This window comes from Lotus japonicus, chromosome 2 (genome assembly GCF_012489685.1).
Source record: "Lotus japonicus ecotype B-129 chromosome 2, LjGifu_v1.2".
Classification (NCBI taxonomy): domain Eukaryota; kingdom Viridiplantae; phylum Streptophyta; class Magnoliopsida; order Fabales; family Fabaceae; genus Lotus; species Lotus japonicus.
The window spans coordinates 94,230,491-94,254,386 of NC_080042.1; the positions used below are offsets into that span (position 1 = coordinate 94,230,491).

The 23,896-nt window shown below is 36.1% G+C and overlaps 3 protein-coding genes and 1 non-coding gene across 7 annotated transcripts; 1 reads left to right on the top strand and 3 right to left on the bottom strand.

The window, feature by feature from the left end:
• Positions 1-523: 523 nt before the first annotated feature.
• Positions 524-12,210, bottom strand: LOC130741318 (probable GTP diphosphokinase RSH2, chloroplastic). Of its 3 annotated transcripts, none has more exons than XM_057594171.1 (18): positions 11,692-12,207; positions 11,109-11,167; positions 10,896-11,027; positions 10,267-10,407; positions 7,819-7,875; positions 7,213-7,307; positions 6,769-6,901; positions 6,070-6,246; positions 5,242-5,432; positions 5,006-5,072; positions 4,044-4,177; positions 3,534-3,600; positions 3,375-3,437; positions 3,049-3,290; positions 2,845-2,974; positions 2,519-2,611; positions 1,560-1,745; positions 524-1,021 (listed from the first exon to the last, which is right to left on the bottom strand). In XM_057594171.1, exons 1-18 carry the CDS (start codon positions 12,011-12,013, stop codon positions 728-730), a joined length of 2,583 nt encoding a protein of 860 aa, XP_057450154.1. In that variant the 5' UTR covers positions 12,014-12,207; the 3' UTR covers positions 524-727. The 3 variants fall into 3 exon arrangements, with proteins under 3 accessions (XP_057450154.1, XP_057450155.1, XP_057450156.1); XM_057594172.1 differs by having other exon boundaries at positions 10,896-11,031; positions 11,692-11,781; XM_057594173.1 differs by lacking the exon at positions 524-1,021 and having other exon boundaries at positions 1,564-1,745; positions 2,533-2,611; positions 11,692-12,210.
• A 1,386-nt stretch (positions 12,211-13,596) lies between these two features.
• Positions 13,597-16,154, top strand: LOC130741320 (hypothetical protein At1g04090-like). The gene is made up of 2 exons (XM_057594175.1): positions 13,597-13,993; positions 14,413-16,154. Exons 1-2 carry the CDS (start codon positions 13,810-13,812, stop codon positions 16,023-16,025), a joined length of 1,797 nt encoding a protein of 598 aa, XP_057450158.1. The 5' UTR covers positions 13,597-13,809; the 3' UTR covers positions 16,026-16,154.
• An 81-nt stretch (positions 16,155-16,235) lies between these two features.
• On the bottom strand, positions 16,236-16,309 carry TRNAT-AGU (transfer RNA threonine (anticodon AGU)). Its single transcript has one exon. It is a non-coding gene; the product is annotated as a tRNA-Thr (tRNA).
• Positions 16,310-17,545: 1,236 nt separating this feature from the next.
• Positions 17,546-20,855, bottom strand: LOC130741321 (uncharacterized). 2 transcript variants are annotated; one of them, XM_057594177.1, is made up of 8 exons: positions 20,799-20,855; positions 20,649-20,717; positions 20,427-20,517; positions 19,237-19,352; positions 18,993-19,052; positions 18,819-18,884; positions 17,897-18,099; positions 17,546-17,813 (listed from the first exon to the last, which is right to left on the bottom strand). In XM_057594177.1, the coding sequence occupies exons 2-7, from the start codon at positions 20,703-20,705 to the stop codon at positions 17,938-17,940; spliced, it is 552 nt and encodes a 183-aa protein (XP_057450160.1). In that variant the 5' UTR covers positions 20,706-20,717; positions 20,799-20,855; the 3' UTR covers positions 17,546-17,813; positions 17,897-17,937. The 2 variants fall into 2 exon arrangements, with proteins under 2 accessions (XP_057450160.1, XP_057450159.1); XM_057594176.1 differs by having other exon boundaries at positions 20,649-20,809.
• Positions 20,856-23,896: the final 3,041 nt, after the last annotated feature.

Genomic DNA, 23,896 nt, shown 5'->3' on the forward strand with positions numbered 1-23,896 from the left:
ATAATCTGATCTCCCTTGTGGAAATTTTTGTAGTGGATGCCTAGACGTGCAGAAATAAACACTTCAAGTTGATGCAAGATATTCATTTGAAATGAATATCTCATGTTGACATCCTGAAGCAAGTTGAACGCTACCATCAAATCTCAGCTGTCAGCTATGTTTGGTTCCTTACCAGTGTGTCAAACTACTCTCTTAATTTTTAACTTCTTTAACAGAGACCACTCTTAACGTTTACAAGAAAATTAAATATTTAAAATGAATCAGTCCACCATATTTCAAATACTCAAATACACACATTTTCCTTAGTACCTCTTTTTCAAGGATTCCCAGTTAAATTATTGCAGCTTCTAAAAAAAATTTAAAAAATGTTGTATTTTGATACTCAATTATAAATACGGTCAATACCTAATGGCCATGGTCAAAATTTCTTGTTACATATAGTTGTGTGGTCAATAACCACAAAAGGGTGATAATTAGTTTAAAACATGAGCAATTAATTACCAGTTACCACAGACAACCAAGATAAGTAACAGCGAAAAAAGTATTTACATGATTTTGCATTTGTTATCCAACATGTTGGAGTCAAAGGAACGTTGTTCTATCAAGAATCCCCACTTCCAAATTAATATATGACAAATGAAATCTGCCTATTTTCATTTTCTGTTCAATCTAACAGGGTGCATGACACAACCCAGAAATATTTACATCTTTTTAACAAACGAATGATTTAGATTCTTACTTCAACAACATCACCGTCTTTGAGTTTCGTATTGGGCAGTACTAGCTGTCCATTAATCAAAACCAGCTTTCCATCCAAACCAACTCTTAGAGCCGCATCAGTAGCAGTGCTGCCAGCTTTTAACCTCATAATTTCACCATTAGGCCAACATATAATTACCACTTCTCCAAGGTTAAGAGAACCATGAAGATCATAAAGCTCTGCATCCTGCTTTATTTGCTTGATACTCACTTCCGAGCGCAATTGCTCTTCCCAGGAAAGCATTGTTCTCAAGAGTTGCACCTACAAGATGAATGCAAAGAGTCACTTAGACATTCATCGACATTTCATAAATCTACTGGAATAAAGGGGGGGGGGGGGATAACAACTTTCAATGTGCATGATGGCAGACACACACACAAACACACTAATTTCATACCTACATTTTAGCCTGCTATGCGTATTAGAAAAACTGATTTCTTCCATCTTAATCGGCATGTAAAAGTTTGTGTTCGTCATTACAAACATTACCAAAAATATAAATGATGTTCTATATAATATGATATAAATATTTTGCTGTAAGCAGAAATTTCATACCAGTGGGTCAAAACAACTTTTCAACACGTGACTGGTTATTTTAGTTGATCAATTCAAGAGACGTGAAATCTAAACAATGATACTCTCATTAATCAGTTACATAACATGGAATTGAGGGAAACAAAATGCACCATTATATTTTTGAGTGGCAATTATTTTAGACACGACAAGAAACAAAAGTGAACGGAGTTAAGCAATTTCAATTTGCAGTGAGTAAGAGAGGCAAGTTGTTCAACTAAAAAACCTTGTTATTGATGCTAGCATCCACAGAAGTTGATGCAACAAAGTCAAATTTTGGCCGTGATGTAATGCAATCCACTGGCCTGCCCTCAAACACCGCAGAAACAACATCCCAGTATTCAGATTCTTCTTCCTCAGTAAAATTGATAACCTGGATGAATGTTGGCAGTAGGCGCCCAAATTGGTCTTGCTGCAAATTATGCAATTATGGTCATTTACAAACCCGTTATAGGTCTAAGAAAACCAGTAAGGGAAAGCAGTCACAGTGATGTGTTTTGCACTAAATATGGCCATGTACTTCATGTGATGTTTATAATGAATTTAATTTTGATGCAGTGGAAAATTTTTACAATGTCAGCCTGCCATCCAATGATGTGGGGCGAGTGCGACACCATGTATGAGCAACATGCAAATTACATTCCCATAATGTCAAAAAAAATTCTATCTTTAAAAAACAATCATTTTATCCTTCGAATAGAATCTATAACATCACAAGATTAACTGATATGAACTATTAAAATCAAGAGAGTAAATGATAAAGGATAAAAGAACTGATGACAATTCCAAAAACTGATTGATACAAAGAAGTAGCTAGGTGTAATCATGTTGGTATCTTATTATTTTATCGCTGTATAAGCTTGGTTTAAATTCTACAATATCAACACTCTTCATGTGATAGAAATCAGGTCTTTCATGACAATCAGAGAAAATAATCATATTTCCTAAATACAAGTATGCAATCCTTACATACCATATGCCAAACTACTTAATAGAATAAGCTCTCTTACACATTTTTTGGATTACTTAACACTTCAAATACAGTCAATCCTTCAAAAATTGACTCAGTGACTTGACAAATATGCATATCTAAACAAGAAAATGAATCTTCCAGTATACGTATGCCATTATATTGATTAACAAAAATAAGATTTAGTAAAGGGAACTTCTCAGAAAAGAGCATACCTTGTGATACATACCATCTCGACATAGTGTGTACTTCTCTAGACAAGTAAACCAATCCCCATGTCCTGGTTCAAACCACCATTCATCAGACACCTGAAGCAGGTCAGCAGTAAGCAGCCTGGCCATGTAATTTAAAATAAAATAAAAGTGAAAAGATGAGATATGCAGTATTTAGAAAGCTAGTTGGTAAGCATAAGAATCATATACTGATCCATCTGAGCATTGTCATCTGAGTAAGTGCAATAAATTAATTTGTGCCTTTTTCACAAACCATTCATCATAAATAATCTAAAGTAATATACCAAAAACGTTCTTGCTAAGCGGACCTTTTTGAATAGTTGTGCATAAGCTTCCCATTGCTTAATCTGGAAAGAAGATCTTCTGTCACCTACTGCTTCAGAGGCTGGTAGCCCAAAGCTGACAGCAACTAACAAATTTCTTTCATCATTTTCTACACTGAAAACACAAACTGCAATCAGTATGGGTAGCTTTATAGAATAACATTCACTAGAAATGGAATTGTTACTTACCTGATGATAACAGCAGCAAGTAAGTGACTTCCTTCTACTCTGAGGACCGGATGCCCAGCCTTTAATGACTTATATCTACCTAATAAACTATCTGGAGAATTTTCCTCTTCTATATCTTTGGAGAAATAGGAGGATGCTTCTGTTTCAGGTTCATCCATTCTGTCTATGGATGAAAAAGGATTTCCAGTTTCCTTATAAAGCCAATGTGCAGCAAGTCCATGTTCAGCGTACTCATGCATCCTCTAGTAAGCAATATGATAATAGAAAAATAAAGAACTGATGTATAAACACATAACCTCTGCAAGATATGTGAAATAATTTAGCACCTGTGTTCTTATTTGTACTTCTAAAGGTGAGTTGTCAGGACCTTGGACAGCAGTGTGCAAGGACTGAAATTTTAACAAGTTAACACAGTCATAAGCACAATTTTAAAGATTAGAAGAACAAGATGATCATTTCATAAAATATGAAGCAGAAATCCTAACCTGATAGCCACTAGGCTTAGGATTAATGATGTAGTCATCAAATTCACCATCTATTGGAGTCCAAAGCCTATATAGTAAAGTATAGATCTTAATAAGAGTCTATGTCTGAGGCCAACAGGATTAGGGTTAAGTGAAAGATATGCCAAAGATCTAATAGGTCTAAACTTACACTCTTAAAGAATGAACACAGCACACAAGTTTATATCCACATAACAGACAATACAAAATAACTGAAAAGGAAGAAAGGCAGGAAAACATAATGGAGGACAGTTTGACTTGTTAATTTCTATTTTATTTTCAGTTCCCTCCCTAAGAGTATATCTCATCTTACTCTGCTTCTGTGCTTTTTTTTTTTCCTCTTCTAGATTTCTTCCCCTCTTATTAAAAAAAAGTACCAATACATAACAGTAACACAACAAAAATAGTCAATTAATATCTAATATCTTCATCAAATAATTATATTGAATGATATATGCATAGGCTATATGACTGAAACTAGCCCTTTTTTACCTGTGTACAATATCAAGAAGACTATAGCAACATTTAACTGCAGGCCCATGCAAGGTTCCTTTCTTATCTCCAACAACTACTCTTAATGCACGAGTATCATATACTTTATCAATGCTTATATCCTTTCGTTTCATCTGCACAACATACAATCATGACTTTTATCATTAAATTAGTTCATACAAAGTAATCTCCACAATAATATTATTGATTCACAAGTGCTAGCATTTCTCAATAAGAAAGAAAAGCATTCATGGCTAGCTGTATAAAATTATGCCATTAAGATGAATGACAAAGAATTTAGTAAAAATGAAAGAAATATTAAAACTAATAGTCAGAAACCCCTGCATAAAAGTTCACTTCTCTACACGCTGTCATGAATTAACTATTTGACAAGTTTAATATGTCAGGTGAAGACACAAATGGTTTTATACTATGTTTCTACGATATCCTCTCATGCAATAGCTCATTGGGCTTGAAGCGTTTACAATGCACACGCTAGCTATCTCATGCTGAAATTTAACTTTTTTTATTAGAATAATGGACCGAACTCTAGACCACTTGATCATAGTGTCTGATACCATGTCATAAATGAATTATCCCAAAGTATTTACCTGTCGGTGAAAACACATGAATTGTTTTATAATTATATTCTTGCACTGCTTTATCTAATTAATCATTATTGATTTTGCTTAGTATGTTCTAAATTTTTGCCCCCTAACTTATTTTTTCTGGTTCTGTCCCTGTCATTAGGATGCAGAGTCAACCACAAAATTTAAAGGGAACCATGAAACTTACAGAAATTTTCTTCTCAGTGGTCTCTTACATAAACTTCTCCACAAACCTATGCCTAACTATTTACATAAGGCCACAGTTCTACACAATTATAGAGTGAGAATAGCTAAAGCCTAAACTAAAAAAACATATTGTAGACTTCAAAGGTCAAGATAAGAAATTGTCAATACCTTACTGTATAAACTATACAGGCTTTTTAATCGGCTTGATAATGTAACTTCCATTCCCGGAACATAACTGCATATGCACAAGGAAACTTTTAAGAACTACAATTTGATTATACCACGACACTACAGCAGCCAGCAATGCATATAACAGTACATGGAACACAAAGCAAAGCATGCATGTGTCATGGACAACATCAGAATGTAAAAGTGGTAAATGATAATGGACAAAAAGAACATACGAAGCTGAGATAATCAATTCTCGCTCAAGTGCTTCCTCACAAATGACCAATGATGCCAAAGCTAACCCAGCATCTAAAACAACCTTTGGTTTCATGCATGTCTCCATATTATTCCCAAAAGTACTGAGAAATTTAGCCCGTTTTCTCCGATCCAACAAAATATCAAATGGGACTACAGCGTCCAAAAGATCCTGCAAAAAAAAAAACCATAATTATAATGAAAAATTGCCTCGGTTATCAATCCTAAACACTCCAGACATCAGGAAAAAGGCTTACTACTACTACTACTACTACTACTACTAGAGAGTAACTTCAGATAGGAGATAGCCACCTAAAGTTATCTTTTGTGAACTTTTCACAACCATAAAATACTTGAAACCAATTATGGTTAAACATAAGGACATAAGTGTGTTTGATCAATCTTCTGTCTAACTTAAAGTATACTTTTATTTATGAGTTGCATGCAGGAAAGTTAGAGCAAATAAAAGTAACATCACTTCTCAGTCCATAAACTTTTTTATCTCACTTTCCCCCTGTCCACCATACCCATTTTGCTTAAATTTTTTGAGCTTAACATATTTTGAACTTCATCATGTGCAAACAAGATAAAATTCTATATAAACAAACAGTATAATGATTTAATAATTTGTGCTTATTAATATTATGCAGTCAGGCACTCGGTCAGAAGAAGCAGGTAGGCGAGTTGCAGTTGTCATAAGCACCAGTGTAAGACAGAAAGCAACTACCAAATGAAACCATAAAACAACATTTAATCAAATCTCATGACTATACATACAATGATTACCTTTGAACTTAAAAAACTCTTACCTTCATACTAGAGACATCCTCCTTGAATGTCACGGATTTATTGTCGAAAGAAGTTGAATTGTTCTCCTCCGAAGGTATCAAGTTTCCTTTCACAGATAATCTTCTCGGATTTCCTATTCTGCTTGAAGGGCTCCACATGGAAGCTAGATCAGCTCGCATCTTTTGAAATATTTGAGGCTGATATACAAAAACCGATGTATAAGTGTCAATAAACTTCAATAATGCCAAACTGAAGTCATCTCCATAGTACTATTTTGTTTCTATTTATATCCAAAAGCAGGAATGTAACTGTAACTGTCACTTCTTACGATCATTCAATCTCATGTTAAGCGAAAAAGATAAAATATTTAGGTCCAGAAAATAGTTTAAAATTAATTTTCAAGTAGAACTGCTTTTTTTCTTCTTTATGTGGATATAGATGGTATTGATTTACAAATAACGAACTTGAGCTTATTAAAGTTTCATAAACACTTAAAACAGATTTTTATGTACAAAAGGCATACCGCATACAAGTACTTGGGGACATGATAATCTCATGGGTGTGTAGCATACAATTCCTAAGGGGGGTGGATAGATGATCAGAGGGTTTGGACTGTCTATTTGCTCGATGTCTCATTTTGTCACATAGTTGCATTGCATCAATATAATTGACCGCTTTCAAAGTGAAAGAAACATGGAAGTTGGAAACAATTAGAAGACCTGTAGAACAGCAAAGCACAGATCTTCGAGTTCAGATTTCAAAGCCCATAGACCCAATCTTGATGCAAGTGAACACCAAATAATTAAGGTCTCCTCTGCAACAGCTTGAGCCTTTTGCAATGGCAGAGCATAACTGCGAAGCAGACATTGTCACCTAATAAAATGGCCTATGAAACATACCTAGAACTTGCAAAATTTTATCCAAAATGTTAAATGCCCTGTATGCCTTAAGGCTGTTGGTAAGAAATAACTTATATTGCAAGGAAGTAAACCTTTACAAGTCACAACTAATAACCATGGAGGATTGAGAAAGCTGATAATTTTAAAATAATATTCCTTTCATCTTGAGTCTGAAATGAAGGACAAGAAAAATAAAAGAAAATAAAGAAACCAAAATATTGGGCGTAAAGGCAAATAAATTGAAGAAGCTCAGAGAACCAGTACATTGTTCTCATGTTGTGAAGACGATCTGCAAGCTTGATGAGCACAACACGTGGATCATCAACCATTCCCAAAAGCATCACTCGTAAATTACTTGCCTAGTAGATTGAGAATGTAACACATCAGAAAACTCACTGTTGCTAATTCCACCGCCCAATATATCATATGCTTTACTCAAAAGACATATAGTTTAAATCAGGGTTGTTAATAGCGCGCCATAGCGGTGCAATAGCACTATAGCGTAGCGCCCTGGGGGTTCACCACTACTCCACTATTCACCGCTATTTGCCGCTATAGCGCTCGAAATATCATTTTTTGGGCTTGCCGCTACGCTATCCGCCATTAACAACCCTGGTTTAAATATTATCTTGAGCAGCCACCAGATGCATTAAAATGATATGTATAAAATGCTGTTGCGTCAAACTTTTTTATGGAAAATCAGTCTCTGAATTTAACAGATTATCAGATTATGTATAAACTGACCCAACTTCAAGCTCTACCAAAATATGATGCATTCCCCACTTCCCATATTGATCTTTGCATTTTTTAAATATCAAGGTGTCCTTTAATATTTTGTTATATAATATATACATAAATCAGATTCTATACCTCTTCTTGGCCAAGGACACCCTGGTTCACGCTTACCCTTCGATGCCTGCGTAATAGCTGCAAAAGAAAATGATAGGAGAATAGAGTTTCAAGATTCTAACATATAAATATGATGAAACAGCAGAATACATTTCATCACTAGACTTAAGATATTGCATGATGATTATGTTAGGAGATGTCCATCAACAGATTAAGCCACCAACGAAAATAATGAGCTTGATATCAGATCTTGACAATGAGAATATGGGCCCTTTTTATTACATGGTCATGATTTAACCTCATTCTTAACCAATTTAGGATTTCATCTCTCACACTAAGGTTTCCAACATTCCCCACTTCAAGTGTGAGTCCTAACAATGTATGCTCCCCCTCAAGCAGAAGAATTTCCAAGTATTCTTGGGGCTACTACTTAAGAGCCTAAGTCTTGACCAGTGCAACACAATATGGGTTAGACAAAAACACGAGCATCAACCACCATCTCCAAATATTTAGCCAAGCTAAACCCTTGGCTTCAATACCAACTGTTAGGTGGGAAAGGGGAACCCCAAAAGTGGGAGGCATCCACCAAAAGGTGAATTGATAAACCGGAATAGTGATTGTGACACCACATCTTGACCCAAAAGCTTAAGGTAATAGATATATGGGTCCTGCTTACTTACATGATCATCACTAAACCCTTCCTAATCAATGTACGAATTGTGAGTTTGACACCATTTCTTGACCCAAAAACTATAGGGCAGTGAGTATATGTATATAGGCATTTTGACTTACATGTTCCTCACTTAAATCATTCTTTACTGACGTGGAACTTAGTTGTACACTTGAATCTCCAACAAGCTATGCAATAATTATGATAGGAAACTGCATGAACAGTACTCGTGAACAGTAGCAGTTAGAAAGTTATTATTTAATTATTTGTTGGGTTAGTTATTTACATCAGTTTATGTTAGTTATGTTCTATCAAAACTGCCTAGGGGTGGTTATTAAATTTCTAGTTATAAATAGGAGTTGTGGCTGTTAGTTTATACTTTAGACATTCAGAAATTGGGTGGTTGTCTTAGGGAGAGACTGGACTCTCAAAATTCCAGAATTTGTAGGAGAGAACTGGCTCTCGAACACCAGTACTTCCATAAATATTCTGTAATAAATTCGGTTCCTATCAATTTGGTATCCGAGCACCATCCAGGTGCTGTGGTGCAAATGAATCGTGAAGAAATGGAGAAGGAGACAACAATTGGCCTTCTTAGACAAATAAAGAAGGAGATTGCAGATTTGAGAGAGGAAATCGCACGTCAGAGAAAGGACGAAATAGAGAAGATCTCTCTCATCCAGCAGTTGCTGCAGCATTGTTCGACCATGGTGGAAAGACAGGATTGCATCTTTCAACGGGAAACGGAGGACGAATCCACTGTTTGGCCCCAAAAGGCCGACTTAGGGTTCGATGGTACAGGAAGACTGAAATTGCGGGTTGAACACTCACCATCGCTGTATTTTGAGTTTATAGTAAAGATGAAATTGAGGGTGACAAAGGTTGAGACTCTGCAATTCCAGAACAGCGTTGCAGTTCGCACGGGAAGGCCACCACGAAAACCGCCAGACTCACTCCGTTGCAAGACAATGACTGTCAATCATCCGCCGACTAAGCCACCAGACCTCTTTGTCGGTGATCCCAACACCTTGGGCTGTATTCCATGCCATTTGGTAACCGCCAAACGACCTCCGGCAAAGCCACCGGATTCAGGCTTCCTTCATGTGAAATCAGTTGGCAAATCTGTGGCCATAGTGCAAGAAACTTTTCTGAATTATCACCTTGGGGACAAGGTGGATCTTTTAGGGCGGGGTATTGATAGGAAACTGCATGAACAGTACTCGTGAACAGTAGCAGTTAGAAAGTTATTATTTAATTATTTATTGGGTTAGTTATTTACATCAGTTTATGTTAGTTATGTTCTATCAAAACTGCCTAGGGGTTGTTATTAAATTTCTAGTTATAAATAGGAGTTGTGGCTGTTAGTTTAGACATTCAGAAATTGGGTGGTTGTTTTAGGGAGAGACTGGACTCTCAAAATTCCAGAATTTGTAGGAGAGAACTGGCTCTCGAATACCAGTACTTCCATAAATATTCTGTAATAAATTCGGTTCCTATCAAATTATGTGATTAATGTCAAGAGTCTAATACTCCTAAGTCCTAACCTAACAAAAACGACAACTTGATAACCATGTCAAGGACCAATACAACTGAAATGCTTACTGTTAGGCTATTATATAGAGGCATACGAATGCTTTATATATCTGGCAACATATAAAAGAACTAATATCTTTATGTCATCCTCTATCAAGGTCTACAAGATATTGAAATACAACGGTGGCTAAAGATGGAAAGCGACAATGCACCACTTCCTTCAAGAAAAAAATGTATTAGAAAGTTTTTTTTTTGCTTTATGATACCTGATTTATATAGCTTAACCTTGAAACACCAGCTACCAACTTGACTACATCATCCCCAAACTCTGCCTCAATGTCCTGTAGACTTTGACAAGCGTCATCAACCACGTCATGTAAAATACCAGCCACGACCGTGTCAACAGCCTGAAACAGAGTATCAAGATTTCAACCAAAGGAATATTTAAAAACGAAAAATGCTTTGACATGCTATGCATGCATCTTCAGAAGATACAACAATTATAGTAGCATAAAAGTTAACATGTATGGCGTATTGCTTAATAATGACATACTAAATACAGTATTAGTAAAGGTTCATTTAGCTATTTCAGCAACGTCAAAGGCTAAATCTGGTGCGAAGAAAGACATCATTGTTAAATACTTTTCAATTAATTTGGAAAAAAGATATGCACAAGAAACTTATTGTTCAATAATGGTATGCAATGCAGTCTCCAGCAAATACTGGTGGGAGACAGAAAAAAATCCTCCAAAGCAGCCGACAATTTTGGGACGCAAACAGTCATTTAAGTCATCCAGCACAGAAGGAAAAGGAGTCAACGCGTGCAGAAATATAAAACACAGATAACAAGTTCAGTCACTTTGACACTCTAATAACTAATCAGAGGATAACTTACTCGTTTACCACTTGATGGAACCAACGCTGCCAAGATTCTTCCTGTATGGATACAGTGTGTTAAATAAGGCTCTCCTGTCTTCCGCATTTGGCCTCGGTGCGCTTTCCTTGCAAACGCTATAGCCTTCTGGACCTGCCTTCACACATAAAGGTATTTTAACGATACAAAAAGAGAACATGAAAGCCATACATAACGCAAGTAGATATAACAAACCTTTTCATCATCAAATATAGTGTAGCCAGTAATATCTACTCCATCCTGCATAATGGCACCTGCATGTTATAAATTACCCCTGTCAACATAGGACACCCGGAGGATGATGCAGATAAATTTTGTTAACAAGACAACTAGGCCGCTTTAGGAGCTTATGCACATATATGAGTAAGCTATGAAAATTAGCTAATGACCTATATATAAGCTGTTTCGAGCTTATTTTCATAAGCTGCTCATGGTAGTTTATGAATAAGAGCTTATAGTTAGCCATAGGTTATAGGCTACTTTGAGCTTATTAAAATAAGCTTATTAAATTAGAAGTGGTTATTGTCATAAGCGCCTGATTAAATTGTTTACTCAAACGCACATACCTACTTATGAATAAACACTCGTATGATAAGTGCTTATTGACATAAGCATCTAATTAAGTTGTTTAGGCAAACACGCCCTAGATCATGTAGTGTAGTGACAGAACCAGTAACAGAAAATTTCAAGTCTAACGCATGCAAAGAACAAGTACTGTCAATTAAATCCAAAACAGAAGTGAGTGAGTCTGTGGAATCAGAATCAGCGGAATCAGGACCTGTTTGTTCCTCCAATTTAGGCCATAAGAAATCAACCTTGGTGGAGAGACAAGCACCGGAAGCAATAGCGAAGGCGGTGACGGCAACCTGAGTGATGGCGGAGGAGACAGCGCCGTGGACGGAGGCGGCCTTAGCAGCGGCAGCGATGACATTCGCGGAGGTCAACGACGAGGAGGGAGCAACGATTTGGTCGAGCAAGCAGCGAAATCGAGGGCGGTGAGGTTTGAGTTTGAAGTGACGGAATCTGTGAAGAAATGGAGAAGTGGTTTGACGAGCGAACATTGTGGAAGAGCGTTGGCATGAGAGCATGGTTGTGCTCATGCTCAAGCTGCAGAGTACAGTGAAGATGATGATGATGATGATGATGATGATGATGATGATGGTGTGTGTGTGAGAGAGAGAGACGGTTATTTTCCCGGGAAAATGTGAGGGAGAAAATGAGTGGATGGAAAAAGAGGAGAAGGAAAGGAAAGGTTATGGTGAATGCTTGAATTTTTTTCTTTCTGACTACAATCTCATTCAGTCTTGATTTCCAACCATTCTTCTTCTGGTGTGGATCAGACTCCCACGTCAGCAACAACAATAACTAATGTCCAAATCTTTTATAGACTATTTTATTTAAGTAGCTTTTAAAAAATAGTAAATAAATTGACACATTTAATAGTTAAAACATCAATTTTTTTGGATGATTCTTTTGCTGCAGGCTCGCACTAAGGTGTAAGCGGATGACCGTAACGTTGCTTTATTTTTATGTGTGATGATTAAACTCTCAATTCGAAATAAAGTAAATTAACTTTTTTTGAATTGAAGTACCATTTGTACTTCATTCAATATAATTGGCTTATAAAAAAAATTAATACATCTAATTTGAAAAATGATTTTTTTTTGAATTTAAATTTGAAAAATGTTGCTGTAGTATTTTGTACCATAAGTTTTTCATAAAAATTGTGTGAATAAATAGGATCGGTTAACTTTTTGTAGGTTATAGTTAAACTCAAATTAACTCTTTTTTCTTTTTTTTTTTTTAATGAGGGAGGCTACTGCCCAAAAGAAATAATAAAACAAAGGAAAAATAAACTCTTCACATACAATAAACGAGCTATAATTTGTATGTATTTTCTCTTTTAATACTCGAATTCATGATATATTTTTTTCATCCTAAATATATTTTTTTTAAAAGTCCTAAATATTATTATTAATAAAAAATTAACATGGAAAATAATTTGAATGAGTAGTTTGAATATTTTAATTAAACTTTAGCAAATTTTGTTAGGATTCTACGTCAGTGTGGCCAAAATTATGGGGGATAGTTGACTATATCAAATATGATGGGGTCTAATACATCGTTCCATCATCTCCATCAATCTTTCATGTCTGAAACACCTATAGAATCTCACCTAAATGGTCAATTTCTAAAGATATTTACAGCAAATTATGCTATTAGTTCAGATATGAATTGAGATATGTTAGTTTTTCGGTGTTAATCAAAATATATCCTCATTTTTTCAGTATTGATAATTATAAGATTAATTTTTATTATATTGTCATCTCATTAAACGATATGAGATTGATCGTGAAATATCCTAGTTTTCATCTCAAAATCAACATGCTATCATTGATTAAATAATTCTCACAATTTGGTCGTTGATTTTATCGTTAATTATTTTTGGATTTTTATTTGAACTTTGAAGTATGATAGGAACTTATCATGAATTATTTATCACTGTCGGTTTGGCTGTCAAGCTCATATCCAGCAAGCCTTATTAAATAAAAATTATCACGCATAAAGTAATAGTGTAATACAGTTAATAATTTAATTAACTATTGGATTTTTAATCCTATTTGAAATCATTTTATTTTAGTAATATTTATTTTCCATAGTTTATATAGAAATTATGATGCACCTTTGAAAGAAAGAAAAAAAGATCTAATAATTCCCGATCTTTGCTGATTGAGAACAGCGATGATGCAGTGGGGACAAAGGTTGATGCTGGAGAAGAATCGAAACATGTGCAAACAAGAAGCAATAGTTGAGTTGAGGATTCATTTACACGCAACGTACGCAAGTACTGTCACTGTTTCATGAAATTGCAGATTAGATTGATATTAGATTTACAATGATTAGTTTGTATCTGAAGCACCGAGTGTTAACTCTTTTCTACTATTGCGTTTCTCCGCAACTATTTCACATGCTTCGCTGCAAATGGAACTGCTTCTTTCCATGGAAATCAAATGCCAATTCCGCAGTCACTCTCCCTCAACGGTTTTCCCTTCCTTCTCCACTACCCCAATGGCCTCAAGGTAAACAAAAACTTTACCATTTTTTCTCATACTACCTCTAATTGACACTTGTCTTTTCACTTGACAGTTGACATAGTAATTTAATCGCTAACCACTGAATTGCATTCCATTATGTAGTTAATAGCATGATTTATAATTGTAATTGGTTAATAGCTCCTTTTACAATTGATTCTATAGTCAAAATCAATTATGAGGAGAAGTTCATGTGAATAGCTTCCAGTGTCAGAATTGATTCTAAGAAAAGAGAAGCTGATCCTAACACGCTATAAATCATAAATCTTTTAGAATTTTCCTTTGGTGTAATGTAAGACTACAAAGTTTATCTCTTTTGTGACATAGATTGATGGGTACGTAGGTACGTGTGATTGTGTATTATAGGTCAGTGTATTCTGTAATTGTGCATGTGTGTGTGATTACAGGACAGGGTTTTGCTTCTGGAATTATAAACCTGGGTGAATTGGAAGTGTGCAGTGTTACTAGCTTTGAATTGGTTTGGAACAGCAATGTTATGGTGGAGATGAGAAAAGCTGTTGCATTTTATAAACCTGTTGGAATACCAGATGGGTTTCATGTCCTTAGTCACTATTGTCAACCTAGCTACAACAAACCCTTATGGGGTTTTGTGCTTGTTGCTAGGGAAGTAGAAGCTTGCTCATCTGAAAAAATTGAAATAGGCGACCAGAACAAGTTACCAGCTCTGAGGAAACCTCTTGATTATACATTAGTTTGGTGTTCCAATGCAGGAAGCAAGGAAATTGTAACTAGTTCTGCATACTTTTGGCTTCCCCAACCTCCTGAAGGTTACAAGGCCCTTGGCTATTTGGTTACAAAAAAGCCTGACAAACCGAATTTAGATGAAATGAGTTGTGTTCGCGCTGACCTCACTGATAAATGCGAACCTTACCGCCAAATACTCGATGTTAGCTCTGAAATTCCGGAGTTTCCATTTTCGGTATGGAGTTTGAGACCTTGTGACCGCGGCATGATGGGGAAAGGAGTTTCAGTTGGAACATTTTTCTGCAGTAGTTGTGTGAACATGGGAGAACAGCTACCTGTTGTGTGCTTGAAGAACTTAAATCCTGTGCTACCAGCAATGCCATGCCTTCAGCAAATACATGCACTTATAGAGCATTATGGCCCTACTGTTTATTTTCATCCTGAAGAAGTTTACTTGCCTTCTTCTGTTGATTGGTTTTTCAGTAACAGAGCCATGTTGTTCAGAAAAGGTGTGTCTACAGGAGAGGCTATTGATGCAGGTGGCTCAAATTTGCCGATTGGAGGAACAAATGATGGTGAGTTTTGGATAGATTTGCCATGTGATGATGATGATCAAAGGGAATTTGTCAAACATGGGGACTTGAAAGGTGCCAAGCTTTATGTTCATGTGAAGCCAGCACTTGGTGGGACATTCACTGACTTAGCAATGTGGGTTTTTTGCCCCTTCAATGGACCTTCCACTCTGAAATTTGGAATCACAAGCATTGCTTTTAGCAAGGTTGGAGAGCATGTGGGTGACTGGGAGCATTTTACGCTTCGTATATGCAACTTCAGTGGAGAGCTTTGGAGTATATATTTCTCACAGCACAGTGGTGGCAAATGGGTGGATTCATATGACTTAGAGTATATTAATGGCAATAAAGCTATTGTGTACTCATCAAAAAGTGGACATGCAAGTTTTCCCCATCCTGGAACCTATATCCAAGGTTCTTCAAAACTTGGGATTGGCATTAGGAATGATGCTTGTAGTAGTAACTTGTATGTTGATTCAAGTATTCAGTATGAAATTGTTGCAGCTGAGTATCTAGGAGATGTTGTTAGAGAGCCTCAATGGTTGCAGTATATGAGAGAGTGGGGTCCTAAAATTGTTTATGGTTCAAAAACTGAGTTGGATAAGATAATAAATGCCCTTCCCTTCAGGCTTAGAATTTCATTTGTTAACTTGGTTAAAAAGCTCCCAGTGGAGCTGTATGGTGAGGAAGGTCCTACAGGGCCAAAAGAGAAGAATAATTGGATTGGAGATGAAAGATGGTGAATTTATATTGTGGTAAGCATTGGTTAAAGAGAAAAAATCTTGGACAAAAGTGTTGTGGTTGTGTATGTAGCTTTGTAAATTCATATAGAAAGTTATGATATTGAATATAAATACAATTTTATTCAGACATTTTGCTCTTTGCTTGTGCTCCATGCCTCCATCCATGCCAAAATATAAATGTACAGCTATTGTGAAAAAACAACAGAATATTGCTCTCGTTGAGAGTCGAACTCAAGACCTCCCGCTTACTAAACGGGTGCTCTAACCAACTGAGCTACGAGAGCTAATTGGGAGTATTACCTGACATAATATTTTAATAATAAAAAACGACTAAATTGTTACAACATGCATAGAAATTGTGAGAAAGATTTTATCAAATTATTTGGCTAAATTATTTTCCAAAAAAATATTTTGAACATCTGGAAATTTTATTAGTATTACACTATTACTTATTAGTTTGATTGAATTGATTCTCTACTCATGAATAAGGCAAATGATTCTAACATTAATTTTTTAAAAATGAATTCGTGTTAAAACGACAAGTATGGTCTAATTATTTGTTAAAATTTGATATTAAATGTCTTTAATATATGAATTATTAGATAACTAAATTATCAACGCTTATATATTTGGAGGGCCAAAATAAGCATTCACTTTTTTGTAAAATGATCAGAATTTTTTTCTTTTTCATGTGATTATATTATAGAACAATGATATTTATTGGTAAGAAGATGAACTTCTATAATTCAAATTAGTGATTTTTGGGTGGAGGGAAAAATCTAATTTTATAGGTTAATTTTTTTTAGTCGATCTACAATTTGAAAAAGATCGGTTTTAGTCCCTCAATTGGCACATCACCCATCATATCAGCATGTCACATTGCGAGTCACGTGCCATGATCACTACTCACGAGAGCTCATTTACCAACAAGAACCAAAAGTGAGGTATTTCTCTAAACGCAAGGATGTTTTAGCAACTTTACTTCAATATGATTAAGTACAGAAATCAAAACTTGTTCACTATACAAAACCAAGAACTTATTTATCTAAAAAACCCTCATCCAATTTCCCTACCCTTTTTAAGACTGAGTTTCATAAAATTAAAATAAAGTAAAAAAAAATTGCCGAAAAAATAAAAGAAAATGAAATTGATTTCAGGAATTAAAGTATGAAATGGTCTTTCTATTTTGAATCAATGCTCTTTGTTTAATCATAACAAATAAAATGCAGTGATTCATGTTATGTTTTTAACTTTTTATTAACTAAATTGCATACAGTGGATACAGAGTAACAAACGGGTATTGAGCTAAATGTTTGGTCACGATCATATATTTTTATGGAATTAAGATTTTTTTCGTCACATGACAATGTCAAGTGAAACATTTTGTCTATCTCTCTCCTCATAAGTCATAATAAGTACCCCAAGTGATACATTGAGAGGATCATGATCTTAGTGGAGAGAAGGATAGGATGAAAAATCAAGCCAAAATGAACCCAAAATCCAGTAGCCAACAACAACTATACAGTAAGTCAAGCACGTAATCATTGAATGAATTCATAATGCCAACACAATTCGTGTCTCCAAAGTAGTTTTCATTCGTCGCGCTCAAATTTATGTACAGTGTACCAGAGTCATATATCTAGTATCTGCAACTCAAAGCATCTATACACTTCAGCTTTTGACGTAACCTAATCAATGCAACCCTAAAAAATTGAGTACTTTTCTACAGCATTTTTTAATGAATCTAGCCAAACTCTACACGTTCGTCAATAACAAGGGCCAAAATACCTGCATCATACAAGACCTATGATGTCATGGAATTATATAAGCAGGGATGGTAACTTGTGAATAACAGTAACTATAGTTCAAACCTTGACATTTAGAAGGATAATGTTCCAATTGAAGAGGAGTATCAAGCAGCTTGTCTCTCCTTCAGAGTTGAAGACAACCAGTCCAAGCCTTCATAAAGGCCATCACCCTTAAGTGCACAAGTGGCTTGTATGTGCCATTTTCTGTTCTTTAGATCAAACAGACCGAGTCCTTGGCATACTTCCATTGGCGTCATTGCCCCTCTCTACAAAAGAAGAAGAAATTATTAACAATTATGAGTTATGACCAGACTTGAGCATAAAGTAAAACAAATCCAGGTGTTCATTTCAATTTGTCTAGGTGTGATACTCCATGACTGAACTGGCACAAACAAAAGCCTGTAATTTTATGTATGGGATAGTATTGCATTATTTACTACAGGGAAATCCACACAAATGACTCCATAAAACTCATGACATCTAGGAATCTTACACAATTATACGAGATAAACAAGAGGTGCTGGTAATTTGAATGGCAGAGAATTTGTCTAAAACTTTCGATATGAATATAGATTGGTGTGCGATTAAGGAGAAGCTAAATATGGCTGGAGAGTCAGACCCTTTGAAGAAGAAGCAACCAGGAGGACTACTTGGTGTACAGACAAAGAGAATTTAAGTTGCTAGGTACAACTATGAAAAGTTTCTATCTAATACAAGAGGATATATGATAAAAAGTTTTAACAATTCAGAGGCCTTCTAACTAATTCGATATGATTTTAATTGTTTTGATAAATGGAGTGATGTAAAAACCAAACATTAATATGTATTATTACATCCTATACACTCCTTTTAACTTATTCAGTAAACAATGTCACTATTTCAACCGATTACAAGCTTTGGCTATGAGATCTTCAGTCACGGAGATAGCCTTGATGTCAGGAAATGCAGATGAAAGTACATAAAGAAATAAGTAACAAAGACATACCAGATCCTGTTTGTTTGCAAACACCAATATGACACTATTTAGCATAAACGGATCATTTATGATTGCCTGCATCCATGAATCAATTCAAAGTTAGTTTGTAATAATACACACACACAAAATGGACATATATGATATATGTGCACATAATATGATATTAAAATTTGATTAAAACACCTGGAATTCTTGCTTTGCTTGACCAATTCTCTCACGGTCCAGGCTATCAACAACATAAATCTGCAAAAGTTCACACCTGTTTATAAATATCAATTTTGCTAGCCTATGCACATTTACTTGTCTTTCCAGACTCATTGGACAAATTAAAGATGGTAAAAGAAGGAAAGTCTCACAAAAGAACTACAAGAGCACAACCTTCCTTTTCACTGGGAAAAGAAAAAGGCGCAAGGAGATATATTCTTACCAGACCATCTGTATTTTGAAAATAGTGCCTCCAGAGTGGCCTTAATTTCTCTTGTCCTCCAACATCCCAGACAGTAAAAATAACATTCTTATACTGAACTTTCTCCACATTGAAGCCTGCAAGGCAATACAACTTATAAGCCTATAAAAACAACTACAGACCCATTTGACAGCCAAAAACACCAGGGCTTGCATGTATTGACATGACCTGATTATTTTGGCTGTCAAAGAAAACCTTAATGAAAAGAAGGATCAAAATAGTTCAATAAAATAAAAGAGGGAAATTTATCTCCCTTGACATGGGAAATCTGGACAATAAACAGTGCTTTTCATAATTTATTAACAGAAATACCAAACAAGGTAACAGTACCCTCAAGCTGGATAAAAGAACTGAAATGTGATCTTGTGAAAAGCTTTAGAAGAATATTTGTTAAAAATAACTGCCAGATATGGCTCAACTCTTACTTACATCTTGAGTCTGAATCAAACATTTTTATAGAATCAATGTTTGTTCTGCCAAACCTCTATTCTTGCAGAATGGGAATTACTATAACCAACAACCACATTCAAGAGAATGGAGAAGGACTTAGTAAAGTCTAGCGGAGCATTTGAAGACGCTAGAATCCCATCTCAGGAACAAAAATCAAATTCCTTAAGCTTTTGTGAAAACGTGATTCCAGCAATTGAAGGAAGAAACTGATTTTGAGAAAGAACTACATAATTGTTGATAAATTTGTGCAATTCTAACTTTTTGTTGGACTTGAAACTTCAAAGACAATTGCATATATGTTAGCTCTGATTTAATTCCATTCTACTCACTGCTGAAAGTAATAGATATTATCCCTACCAACGAAGAGAGGAAATTCTCTTTTACCACAAGAAATTCAGCTGCAGAAAAACTACTTTCATGATAAAAAAAAATCCCTCCATGTCTTCAAACAATCTAGGAAACAACTATGCAACTCAACTCAGCTCAGCATATCCTCATACATACTTAGGCCCCATTTGAGAGCGCATATGTAAAAAGCTTATACCTACTTATAACCTATTATGAGCTTATTTCAATAAGTTTCTCAAATTAGCTTATGAATACGCGATAATAAGTGGTTAATTAAGCTGTTTATCCAAACACACCCCGATAGAAGTTGAAATTAAGCATGAATTTCTTTGATAGAAGAAAATAAGACCCACCAATAGTAGGAACAGTTGATAAAACTTCTCCAATGTGGAGTTTGTACAGTATAGTTGTCTTTCCAGCAGCATCAAGACCAAGCATCACAACCTATGCCAACCAGATCAAAGAAACAATAAATTTAAATTTGCAGCAAATTAGACAAACGAGGTTGTTTTTACAGAAAAGAAGCTAGATAATCGAAGAAGAAGAAGAAGAAGAAGAAGAAAGGGTTGCCGTACCCGCATCTCAGAGGTGCCGAAGAAGGTATCGAAGAGCTTCCGAAAAGCTTGACCCATGCCTGTGAATTTCTGCAGAGAATGAGAGAGAGTATCAACTTTCAACTTTCAACTTTCAACTTTCAACTTTGAATTTCAACAAACGACACCCACTGGGTAGCGTTAGCGTTGCCTCTTGCTTTCTTCCTTCTTTCTAAGAACTTTCTCTCTTTTTTCGAACAAACAACCAAAAATATTATTTAAATATTTTTTATATTTATATATTTATTCTAAGATTTCATTCGGTTCCATAGTGTGCTTCTTGTTAGTTTTTCGAATGAGCAAAAAGAATGTTTTGCTTTTATTTATTTATTTTATTTTATTTTATAGTACTACCCCATCATACTTTGGAGACTTTAACCCTACATTCATATGTAAGATTAGTTGTATAGAAATTTCTTTTCATTAATCTTTTAATAACTTTCACTAAAGAATTTAGCCTTTAAATATATAATTTTCTTAATTTATTTGTTAATTAAATTCCACCAAAAGTATCTAGCAGCACTTTTTTTTATAGTCAAATGTTAGTTGTTAGAAATGTTAGTAAATTACTCCCTCCTCCGGGTTTGAACCCGAGAGACCCTTCACCCTTCACCCAACCAAACCCTTATGTCACTAGCTCTTACCACTTGAGCTATCTAGCAGCACCTAAAAGTGAGTTGTTTAATTATTACCTGTCATTTTTTCTTTTTCTTTTTTGTACTTGTATTTTACTCTATGGTACAAATGTAAGGATAGCAAATTATTCAACTTTTAAGCATGTGTATATGAACTTTTATATCATGTTTCAATAAATGTCCGCTATTTATTTATTTATTTATTTGCTATCGTAATTTTAAGTTGGCAGTAATGTCCTTGTTGCCGAGTTTTGGGAAATCCTTACAGCTCTCCATTTTTCTTGGGACAAGCGTCTCCACAAAGTTATCATAGAGAGTGATTCGAGTATCGCTATTGAGCTGATCAACCAGGGGTGTGACTCACGCCATCCCTACGCCATGTTTGTGAGAACAATCCTGAATTGGAAGGATAAGCTTTGGGAGGTTTCTTTCAAGCATACTTGGAGAGAGGGGAATATGGTCGCGAACCACCTAGCTAACTTAGGACATGCCCTAGATATAGGGGTGCACTTCTTGAATGAGGCCCTTTGGTTGTAATTATCTCCTCTATGGAGACTGCATGGGTGTCTCTTACCCAAGGTCTGTTCTAGTGTAGCTTCGGGGCTTGCCCCACATCAAGATCAAAAAATGTAAAACTTTTTCTATTAAGTATTTAAGGCAGTTGCATTCATATGGACTTAAACTTGAAATCTGCTAATGATATTGGACTGATATGGGCGGACCGAATGTGGGCCTGTGGACTGTCATGTAACTAATGGGCCGGGCAACCCATGGTCCAGCCGGACCAAAACCCAAGCTATAAATAAAAGAGGACCGCCCAAGCGGTGGGGACCTATCATTTCACGCATTTTTATTCACTTTGTTACTTTCGTTTGCTCTCTAAACTGGTTAGCCTTTAGTCTGTGGTTCCATACCGGAACATTGGCGCCCACCGTGGGGCACTGGATACTTTCCTAGGCTTCAATTTTCACCGCAATGGTGACTCGATCCGGGGCGAACGGAGAGAGGAATCATGTTCAACAAAATGATGTTCCTCCCGATGTTCTTCAGCGGATCATGGACGATCTCAATGAACTTCGTCAACATAATCAACAGTTACAGAATCAACTTACTGACATCAATCAGACTCAGGGTTTACAAGAGGGCGATCGAAGAATGGCTGAGATGGTGGTGGACTTTCAACCTTTTACAGAGGAAATAGCGAACACTGCCGTCCCAGACAATTTAAAGACATTGAAACTTGACTCGTACTATGGCGATTCAGACCCAAAGGACCATTTAGTGTATTTCAACACGAAAATGGTCATTGTAGGCGCATCAGACGCGTTGAAGTGCAAAATGTTGCCATCAACTTTTAAGAAATCAGCGATGATTTGGTTTACCACTCTACCGTCAAGGTCAATCGTCAATTTTACTGAATTATCTACAAAGTTCTTGTCTCAGTTTTCTACCAGTCGTGCACAAAAAGTAACTCCGGCGACATTATTTAATGTTCGTCAAGGACCAAATGAGACTTTGCAGTCTTACATGAGGCGTTTCAATCAATTATCTGTTCATTTGGAGGATAAAATGCCAGAAATTTGCATTGCAGCTTTTGAATTGGGCTTGAAGCCGGGTGGTTTGAACAGTAATTTGAGTAGAAAACCTGTGGAGACAATGGTGCATTTGCGCGAAAGGGTACAAGGATACATCAGGGAGGAGCAGAGTGATCGGATTAAGAACAACCGCCCGAATGCAGCGGTTCCAGGGCAGAAACAGCAGTTTGAGACGAAGAAGGGAGCGGTTACAGATCAATATTCGAAGGGATGGACCGAACGTGGCAACGCAGGGTATAATAATCGTAACCGTTATGACGGCCGATTTGATAACCGTTCTAATTTCAAAAATCGTGCTCAACCGTATGGAGTGCGTGGGCCAGGACATTCGATGATGTGGACTCGGAACCAAAATGACCGTGCAGTACCTTTGGCGGTTAATTTGACTGAAGCTTTGCACACGTGTTTGGAGGCGAATGTTATTCGTTTTCCACGACAGCCAAAGCCGTCAACGGGTTACGTGGACAAGAAGAAGTGGTGCGAGTATCATAGGATTTCAGGGCATAATACTGATGACTGTTTTACTTTGAAGAAGGAGATTGACAAATTGATAAAGGCTGGGTATATGAAGCAGCTTGAAGGGCGAAGCAATTCTGATGAAGCAGGAACTTCAACAAGACGAACTGAAGATGGAAAAGAGATTGAGGGCGATGGTCAAGATAGACAGTCAGATGGAAAAGCAAAGGGGCGAATTCATTCTATTTTTGGTGGATTTCGTGGCGGAGGAATGACTAATTCAGCTCGTAAGAGGTACGTTCACTCCATTAATGCTGTTTACTCTAACGATTGGGGAAGTTGGGCAACCAATCAACCCGATATAACGTTTACTGTGCGAGATTTTGAGGGAGTACAGCCTCACGAAGACGATCCAATTGTTGTAATGCTGAGGATTGCTGATTATGAAATTGAGAGGGTACTTCTGGATCAAGGAAGCTCGGCGGATTTGATTTATGGTGACGCTTTTGAAAAGTTGGGGCTAAATGAATCTGATTTGTTGCCT